General features: G+C 46.5%; 1 protein-coding gene across 1 annotated transcript; it reads left to right on the top strand.

Annotated features, from left to right (window-relative positions):
• Positions 1-1,735: 1,735 nt before the first annotated feature.
• LOC123412803 (RING-H2 finger protein ATL39-like) lies at positions 1,736-2,695 on the top strand. The gene has a single exon (XM_045105747.1). The coding sequence runs from the start codon at positions 1,989-1,991 to the stop codon at positions 2,526-2,528; it is 540 nt and encodes a 179-aa protein (XP_044961682.1). The 5' UTR covers positions 1,736-1,988; the 3' UTR covers positions 2,529-2,695.
• Positions 2,696-9,599: the final 6,904 nt, after the last annotated feature.

Raw genomic sequence — 9,599 nt, 5'->3', positions numbered from 1 at the left:
ATAGCAAAATCAAAATACAAATGTGTTAGGGCCATGAACTAGAGAATTGATGTATTGCAACTAATGCGTAAAATAACATAGTATACGTTTTTTCACTTATGGGTGTGCTTATACCTTAATTGACCGTGTTTCTCTAAAATGTTAGTAAACATACATGGTTCCTAGATATTAATCCAGTGATGCTTACAAAATTAAAATATAAATAAAGAAATAAATTGTGATATATACAAGAAATATTTGTGAAACTTAGGCTTCATGTGTACAAGTTCGAATTGCATGTTCTCAAACCCATAACTCTTTTGCAATTTCCGATTTAATGATTGCACAATTAGGTCGAAATAAAGAGAGGAATGATTTTACGAGACATCATGTTGTCCCCTTCACCTCCACCGCTGAGGAGACGACTCACCTGCCCCCCCCCCCCCCCCCCCGGAATCCCTATAGGTCGGGCAGCGACTCCGACAACTCCATCCACTGCCACTCTCTCTCGTGCCCATGGGAGGGTACTCACCAGATTCTTTATGTGGGTTATTTAATTGTAGTCCTAGCTTAGGGTTTGATGAGTTCGTGCTGGCGGCGGCGAATAAGATTTCTGGCCGCAATTCGAAGTATTGCTGCTCTAGTGGTGATGTCAAGTCACTAGTAGAAAAAGAGCATATAGTATCGGTTCCCAACCCCCTTTAGTCCCAGTTTTCCCAACCGGGACTATGGATTCGGGACTAAAGGCATGATCCTTTAGTCCCTGTTGTCACAACTGGGAGTAAAGATACTCCAGCCTAAAAAAATGCCTCCCACCAATGCAATTGGGGGGATTCGAAACCCCCTTTAGTCCATTATGGGTTCGGGACTAAAGGCATGTCCTCCACAGCTTACAACCCCACCTACACAGAACATATGACTTGGGATGAGATGCTTTTCTTTTGAACTAGCCTATGGAGGACCTATAGTCCGGGTTGGTGTTATCAGCCGGGACTAAAGGGTCCTTTAGTCCGGTTGGTAATACCAACTGGGACTAAAGGTAGACCTTTTAGTCCGGGTTAGTGTTATCAACCGAGAGTAAAGATAGACTTTGTAGTCCGGGTTGGTGACACCAACAAGGACTAAATGTCCCACAGCAACCAGGATTAAAGATGGCACTGACGTCCGTCCGCTCCTAGCCGTTCAAATTAGTCCATGTTCGTAAAGGGACCGGAACTATTGCTTCAGTGGGGCTAAGACGAAAGTCTTGTTTTCTACTACTGAGTTCCAATCGCAATACCAAGCATAGCTCACAGGGTATGTACATTTTTGGATGTTGCCTTGTAGGGTTTGCAGATATTTGAACCATGATCCGGAACGGTGAATTCCGAATAATTAAAAAAAAATCTAAAAAATATGGCAAAATTGGAAAAAAATGCTTGCAAAGTTTAATCATGAAACAACATTCTTGAAAAAAAAAACATGATTGATGCTCCAAATTTTTTGAAGCATCAATTTTCTTTGTCACGACTTTTACGAATGTCATTTAACGTTGAAACTTTGCAAGCATTGAAAACTTTTGTCAAAGTTTGTCAAAACAAGTTCAGAAGTTTGTTAAAAAAATATTCAAATTTTATATTTCACCCGAGTTCATATGAGCTTGAGCAGAAAAGGACACTTTGGTAACAGTGCCATTATCTTATCTGTTCGAGGGTCGTTCTCTTCCTTGAACCTATCAGCCATTGAGCAACTGGCAACACATATCCAATACCTTGGTTAATTGGCTGGTTACATAGTTACATACCAGGTGATGATCTGGTGATAAAATTGTCTCTTCCTCCTTGTTTTCTCCTAAAACTTCAGCATAATATACCCCATCTCCATATCCAAGGCCAAAGAACGGAAGTACCAAGATCCATACATGCATGGTCGAAAACTCTCAAAGACGCATGAAAGCGTATACTAGCTCGCACGAGCTGCTATGCTAGCGCCTCTATTGTGACTTCAGTAGTCACCCGCAACTAGCTAGGATGGTCCCTGCTTCTACTGCGCTCTCCGTCGCCGCCCTGGTGGCCGGCGTGACGCTGATGCTGATCGTCCACGTTCTCGTAATCTTCTGGGCTCTGCGGCGGGGCGCCGCCCAGGCCTCCGGCGCCGACCTGGAGCGTGCCGAGGACGCCTGCGGAGGCAGAGGCAAGGGCCTGTCGGCCGAGGAGCTCGAAACGCTGCCGTGCCATGACTTCAAAGCCAGCGTCGGACGCGGCGGGGACTGCGCCGTGTGCCTGGAAGCGTTCGAGTCCGGCGACCGGTGCAGGCGGCTCCCGAGGTGCGAGCACAGCTTCCATGCCCCGTGCGTGGACTCGTGGCTGAAGAAGAGCCACTGCTGCCCCGTGTGCCGCGCCGACGTGGTTGACCGGCCCAAGGCCGAGGAGAAGGTGGCTGGAGAGGGAGAGGCGCCGGCTCTGACGGTGGAGACGGCGGGGAGGACAAACCCCGTCGCGCCGGAGGTCGTTGCCGAAAGGCTGCAACGGTATAACTGGGGTCCTCATGCCGTGACCGTGTTACATTAAGATTAATTCGTGTTGTTTGTGCGAGGACTAGTTAACTAGTTAAGCTCTCTCGCATTTTGCATGTGTATAGTCAACAATCCTTAGATGAAACATTTATGTTTGATCCATGATGCATGATTTTGTAAACATATCTTGCTTCCACATCCTTAAAATTGTTGTACTCGTTAGATATACTACTCCCTCCATCAGTATATTGAACGCATCTTTAAAACCATGTTTTTTTTACAATTAGAAGAAAATAAGGTGCATGCCATTAATTAGCTTATTAATTGAGGCATTTTGAGTTTAATTAGATCCTTGATTTCTCTCATTTCGGATGCGCATGCAAGTGTGAATTCGGTTTCCTAGAAAGTCTTCACCAATGCATGTGAGGAAATCGCTCGTTTAGTGGATGGATGGTTATTATGCATCAGTTTTGCGATTAATTGGAGGGGGTGATCTGCGCCGGCGCGCCAGCCTAGATTTTTGGCCGGCCGCGCGCGGGATCCATCAACCCCGCGTCGTCCGCACCGTTGGATCAACATGCAACATTTTTCTCCCTATGGAGCAAAATTTCGATGTCATGTAGCAATTTTTTCAACGGTTGCAACAAAAAACAAAATTTGTAGCAAAAAAAAAATCTACGTGATCGTAGCAAAAAAAGAAGCTGATGGTACGTGGTAGCAAAAGTCAAACGCCGGTTGTAACAAAAATTTACGTGACGTGTATGCAACTTTTTAGTGAAAGGTTGCAGCAAAACATGATGCCGGTTGTAGCAAAAATTAACACGGTTGTAGCAAAAAGTAAAAAATATCGATTGTAGCAAAAAATCCGACGAACTAGAGTTGCAACCAAACGTATATGCAGTTTTTTTACTGAGACAAAATATAGCAAAAAAACGCTTGCAGCAAAAATGACGCAGGTTGCAACATATTTAGACAAAATGTTGCATCCATTGACCGGAGAAGCGCGCGGATGAGAAAAATGTTGCAAGGGCCCGCGCGAGCCAGGGGGCGACAGGTGCGTCGGTTCGGAGGGAGTAACAAAAGGCCCCGTGCGTTACAACAGATAACAAGACTATATATTAACCGCTTATCACATTAAATGTTTAATGCGTGCAGATTTCGACAGTCTAGACACTCTTGTTGATGTACAATTCTCATTGTTAAATAATAATCTAACACTTTATGTGGTATTTTGATGATGCAACTTTTTTGTAAATCAATTTTAGAACTGCTTGATTCAACTTCCTATAAAGTTGCAACCTAGTAACCATGACAATCAACCTTTCAAGATGTGTGACTAATCTGTTTTTTGGCTGACTACTAGGTAGTCGATGTGCGACACCCTACCTACTCGTGGATGTATTGTTTTTCACTGTTGGCACATCCTACCTCCTACCCTATCAGCGATATGTGTAACTTATAACAACTTCAGCCGCGCCCCAGGATATCTTCCAGGACACCCTTTTAGGTTCGGTATTATGTTCGAGAACGCTTTTTTATCGAAAAACGGTCCAGCCACGTACTCACACCTTTCAGGATGTCAAAATAGCGCCGGCACACCCAGGCGATACACGGCGCCTTGGTGGCTGTTGGGAGTGCCGGCGAAAGTTTCGGCAATAACATATGTTTACGTGTCCTTTTTTTAACCCACTTTATTTTTTTCTTTATAAACTTTTAATTGGGATGAGGGTGTGGCTGAGAAGATGCATCCCTTTTATCACGGGTTAAAGCTTTTGGCCTTCCGAAAAGTCAGTTTTCTAAGTTCGGTGGTGCTCGAGAGCTTCAACGGCTCGAGATGATCTTAGTCTGTTGTGTCAACCAACTGACTTCTCGTTGCCTCCAGGAATCAGTTCACTTCGTCCATCGTGTGGATCCTGCCTGCAGATCGATCCCGCTACTTGGATTGGACCGGGTCCCTGCGCTGCCGACGTCCGGGTCCTCCGGCCTTCGCCGTCCGTCAGCCGCCTGCCTGCCCGTTATGTTGTGCGTGCACGAAATCAGCCGCCGCTGCGATCTGTACGTGCTGCTTCGTGGGTTGACCTGGAAGTCACACCTTGGGCCTCGGCTGCCAGGGCTTGGACTGTTTTGGGCCAGCCTTGCTACTAGCCTGTAGCCTAGGGCATCGGCTCGTTTAACTCCATACGCCACGTTGTTCCGGTGGCTTGCGAAATCACGAGTTAGCGAATTCATCTTTTTCAACGATTACTCTCATTCTTAGGGGTTGTGACAAGTGTCTACTTCATGCGTGCCATTTGTCGCAACCTGTGAGTTTTCTTTTTTTCGTAGATTCATATTTTTAAAACGTTTTATTTTCTAAACCGTACGTTCAAATCTTGAATCGTTTTCATCGGTGCCTTTCTCGCAACGAGATCTTCAAAACTAGATCCTATGTTGATAGATTTTGACAAACTTTTTTTTCATAAAAATAACCGGAAGAAAAAAACCGGACGAAAAACCGTGCCTCACGCGATAGAAATAAAAACAGAAAACGCGTTTTTCCCTTTCCGAGAAACACGAGTTGTTCCTCTCGCAAAGGCAAAACCGTGCCTCTCGTGGAAGCAAAACCATGCCTCTCACAGAAAAAAAGATAGCAGAAAACACGTTTTTTCCCTTTTCAGAATAGGCATGGACGTACCTCTAGCAAAGGCAAAACCGTGTCTTTCGCGGAAGAAAAACCGTGCCTTTCACAAAAAAAGTCAGAAAACGCGTTTTTTTTCCTTTTGGAAGAGGCACGGGTGTGTCTCTCACAAAGGCCAAACCGTGCCTAGAAAGCAAAAACCGTTCCTCTCGTAAAAAAAAACAGAAAACGTGTTTTTTTCCTTTCTGAAAAGCACGGACGTGCCTCTCGCGAAGGGAAAATCGTGCCTTTCGTGAAAGCAGAACCGTGCCTTTCGCAAAGAAATGAAAACATATTTTTTTTCCTTTCCGAGAGGCACGGTTCGTGAAGGTAAAACCGTGTCTTTCGCAAAAAAATAGAAAACAAGTTTTTTCGCGTAAAAAATAGAACGCGTTTTTTCGCGAAAAAGATTTTTTTTTCTCATCCAAAAGTTACAAAAGACCGGTGAAAAACCATAATACCAAAAAAATTCGAAAAAACCATTCAAAAAAGGCAAAAACGCGTGCGAAAAAATAAAATAAAAACAAATCCAAAGGAAACGCTCAGAACGCGACACATGACGACAGCTAAAAACGCGCCAAGTGGCGACGCGCGGGAGCGATCGCTGGAAGTCTTGCGGGGGAGCGCTTACTAACTAGTTGCTCCTGATGGCTTGGCTAGCTTGTCGTTTTTATCCTAAAAAAAAAAAAGATGTGTTGTGTTGGTCGGGTGCTCCTCTCCCTCGTTGCCCAATGTTTTTTGACAAGGTCGGGCAGGTAAAATCCATGATCTTATTGTAAATCCAAAAATAAGCCCATATCTCATTTAAACCTGTATTACTGAAACATAAAATACAAAGCATGAATAAAAAAAATTAGAGATATCAATTGGACAAACTGTCTAAATCATTTAGTCTCGCGTCGAGTCTAATTAAAATGCTATGATGTGATCTTTAACCGAGGAGATAAGAATAAATTTCTAACGATACTGCTAAAAATTAATTAGAAATTAAAAGTAAGGATAGAAGTTAGTCGTAAAAGGAGGGCTTGCGAGCCTATCTGTTTTGAAAGAGTGAAGCACAGAAGGATGTAAGTCGCTAGAGATATAGATGTGTGCCCGTGACAATCCTCTCGCTTGTGTTCCCGTGTCGCTCGTGGACAGAGCTTTCGAGTATGGAACTGCCGCCATTCGATCCTATAACCTCGTTTTCAATCGAGCAACTGTTGAGGACTGTAGCCGACCGGTCGATGATCGCATTTCCAGTGCCTGATGTTGCTTGTTGAGTAAATTGATTAGTTAGAAAATATAAGATAGTCTACGAATTATTCTGATTTGTCTTGTACTTCATGTTAATCATGTATATATATATATATATATATATATATATATATATATATATATATATATATATATATATATATATATATATATTCCTAGCGACTTATATATATATTCCTATATTCCGGTTCAACAGGGTATCTGCCGTAAGTTTCTAGACCTAGTCACCGCCCACCGATTCCGCTCTGCGCGGCGTCTCCGGGGCGGCCGGCCTTCATGACCGCCGCGTCGCCCGTACCTAAGTTTCGGCCGCCGCTCCTGTTGACCGGCTGCCCTAGATATCTTTTTCCCGATCTCTTGATCCGGATTTTCTCTTCATGCCGGTCTCTTGATCTGCGCTCTTTCTTTTTGGTTTTTTGATCTAAGATCGGTTTGTGTCGCCCGCCGTTGTCGTCGTCCACCGCGCCTCTACTTCGACATCGGCGCGATCCGGCCTCTACACCGACCCGATGGCCTCACGCGACGCGGCAGCCCCTTCTGGTCGTCGACCGCACGACTTCTCGTTGTCGTCATGCACTGGCCGTCGGCGCCCTTCTTCGACCGGGACTACTTCATCCTCACCCGCCTCCACCGTCGCCTCGTACGGTCGCGCCGTCGCCTGCCTTAGGGCGGCTACCGCGGGCCGGCTCCCGCCTCCGGCCGCATCGGCCTCGCCGCCTGCCTCGGACCGGCTGCCGCCTACGGCCGCGTTGCCTGCCTCGGGCCGGCTGCGTCTGGCCGACTGCCGCCTCCGGCCGCACCGCGTGCCTCGGGCCGGCTGCGTTGGGCCGGCTACCGGCTCGAGCTGCATCGATCTTGCCGCGTGCCTCGGACCTGCTACCGCCTCCGGCTGCACCGCCTGCCTCGGGCCAGCTGCGTTGGGCCGGCTACCGGCTCCAGCCACATCGGCGTCGCCGCCTTCCTCGGGCCGGCTACGTTGGGATGGATCCCGGCTCCGGCTGTGTCCGCTGCCTCGGGCCTCCAACCGCATTGGCCTCGTCGCCTGCCTCGGGCCGCGTGCGTCTAGTCGGCCGTTGCCACCCCGCCTCCACCGAGCGAAGTCCCGACCTCGTGCGTGATCGCATTGATCACCACTCTGCGCGCGATTCGCGTCATCTATGCCGTTCAACCGATCTGGCTCGTCGGTTGCGCGCGCCTGTGCATGCCCCGTGATACTGTCCCGAGTAAAGCACGCGCCTCCATCGATCGAGCATCGAGTTGCCGTTGCGTCGCCCCATCGGGCCATAGCGCCGCCGCCCCGTGGTTCTCCCCTCGGCTGCATTACCGCGCACTGCCACTACACTGCCTCATCGGGTCATCGCTTTGCGGCACGCGGTCTACGCCGCCGCCCCGAGGTCTTCCCGTCGTCGCCCCGACCCGCGCACTGCCGCTTCGTCCCCCTTTGGGTCATAGCCACGTGGCACGCGGTCCAATCTGTCGTGCCCGTGCGTCGACTTCTTGTGGTATGCGCCGGTCATCTACTTTAGCGCGGGAATGCCATCGTCCGCGTCGGTCTTCGTCGCATTGTCGGGTTCTTCCTCGCCTACTTCGCGCATCGCGGCCGCGTACCTACCCAGCCGTCGCCGCCTCCGCCGTCGTCAGGAGAGCCCCTCCTTATTCTTCTTCCTTAGCCTCCCCCTAGATGGGAGGAGGGTTTTCCCATATTGTCCTTGGCCGCCATGGCCCCGGGAGGGCAGGAGCCCCTCTGAGATTGGATCTCTCTCTCTCTCTCTGGTTATCTTCTGTTTCTGTGACCCTGTTTCTGGCCAAACAAACATTTCTTTTATAGCCGGCGATCTGTAACTCCGATTGGGCTGAATTTTTTAGACGATGTTTTCTTGATATAAGCTTCCTTGTGCCCTAATGAGAACTCCAACCGACTTACGAGGTGACCACGACACATCACCCCACGCCTTGGGAGTAGGGCACACCTAGTTGTCTTATGGAGGTTGTGGGCCTCCGTTTGCATTCATTCTTCCTCCCAAGAATCACATATATTTAGAAAATAAATCTTTATAAAATTTATCGAGTTTAAACTTCGTTTGATATGGATTTTCTGCGAAACAAAAAAAATGCAAAATCAAGAACTCGCACTTGGCACTAGATTAATTGCTAATCCAAGAAATCATATAAGTTGTTGCCAAATGTAGGTGGAAATAGTAGGATATTGACATGAAATAATCAAAAATTATTGGTACGACAGAGATGTATCACACCCCAACAACAATCTTTTGGGTTTCATCTCTATAAGAATGGCTGAGTTTTGACATTGGCTCGCCAAGCCTATCACAACCCTCCACCTTTACTCGGGCTTGGGAGCGACTAGGTTGAGACAACATAGCAGGAGTTAATAGAAGAAATTTATTTAGCAACCATAAATATAACAAATTCTCCAATTTGGCCTATATAATGGTAATCGTATTCATCCTTAACATAAGAAGCTATTATGTAATTATCACTACATCCACATTGAAATTCAAGGTATTTTTAAACAAGATCATATTTACCTCACAAATCTTGAGCAAATCAATTCAGTAATCTAAGTAGTGTTGGGGTTGAATGAGATAATGATAGGGTTAGTTAATGCAACATTTATCTGTTTCAAGAAGAAAAGACTATTTTTTCTTGGAAACAAAAGAATAAAACAAATAATTTGATAGAAATAGGAAGTGCATGGTTTGAGCAAACTTGAACGTGATTAATGAAAAAAATATAAATTACTGGCCCATGAATTGCTCGTCAACAACCTCGTAAACTGCATAGTCGTCAATCTTATGTCCATAGAGACCGGACCCTGCTCCACTTGGAGTTGTGTCATGCGTCGACCTCGCCGTAGCATCGTTTCTTTTCGAGAAGGAAACCCCCATGAGTAGATTACTGAAGGTTCCGCCCACCCGATCCAAATCTGAAGCAGGGTTTGAGTCCTTGCGTTACATGTTGATTTTGGGCATAATTGTGTTCTACTATTTGCGTGGCCTATATGAATGTCAATATCTTGATTTATTCCATGTTGTGTTTTATCTTACGAATCAGCCCCCATATGTTCTAGGTTATGATTATCCTAATTCATACCATGCTTGTAACGTTACATGATGCATACATATTGTATTTTTGCATCGGACGTCCGTATCAACTCGCTTTATATATATGATTCTTGATGGAGTCCAGTTTGCT

This window comes from Hordeum vulgare, chromosome 7H (genome assembly GCF_904849725.1).
Source record: "Hordeum vulgare subsp. vulgare chromosome 7H, MorexV3_pseudomolecules_assembly, whole genome shotgun sequence".
NCBI classification, from domain to species: domain Eukaryota; kingdom Viridiplantae; phylum Streptophyta; class Magnoliopsida; order Poales; family Poaceae; genus Hordeum; species Hordeum vulgare.
Note: the sequence above shows the minus strand (reverse complement) of the source record. Positions and strands in the feature narration are given on the sequence as shown.

What these genes read in the sequence shown, in the direction of transcription:
- LOC123412803 (XM_045105747.1), top strand. Translation starts at nt 1,989, where the DNA reads ATGGTCCCTGCTTCTACTGCGCTCTCCGTCGCCGCCCTGGTGGCCGGC.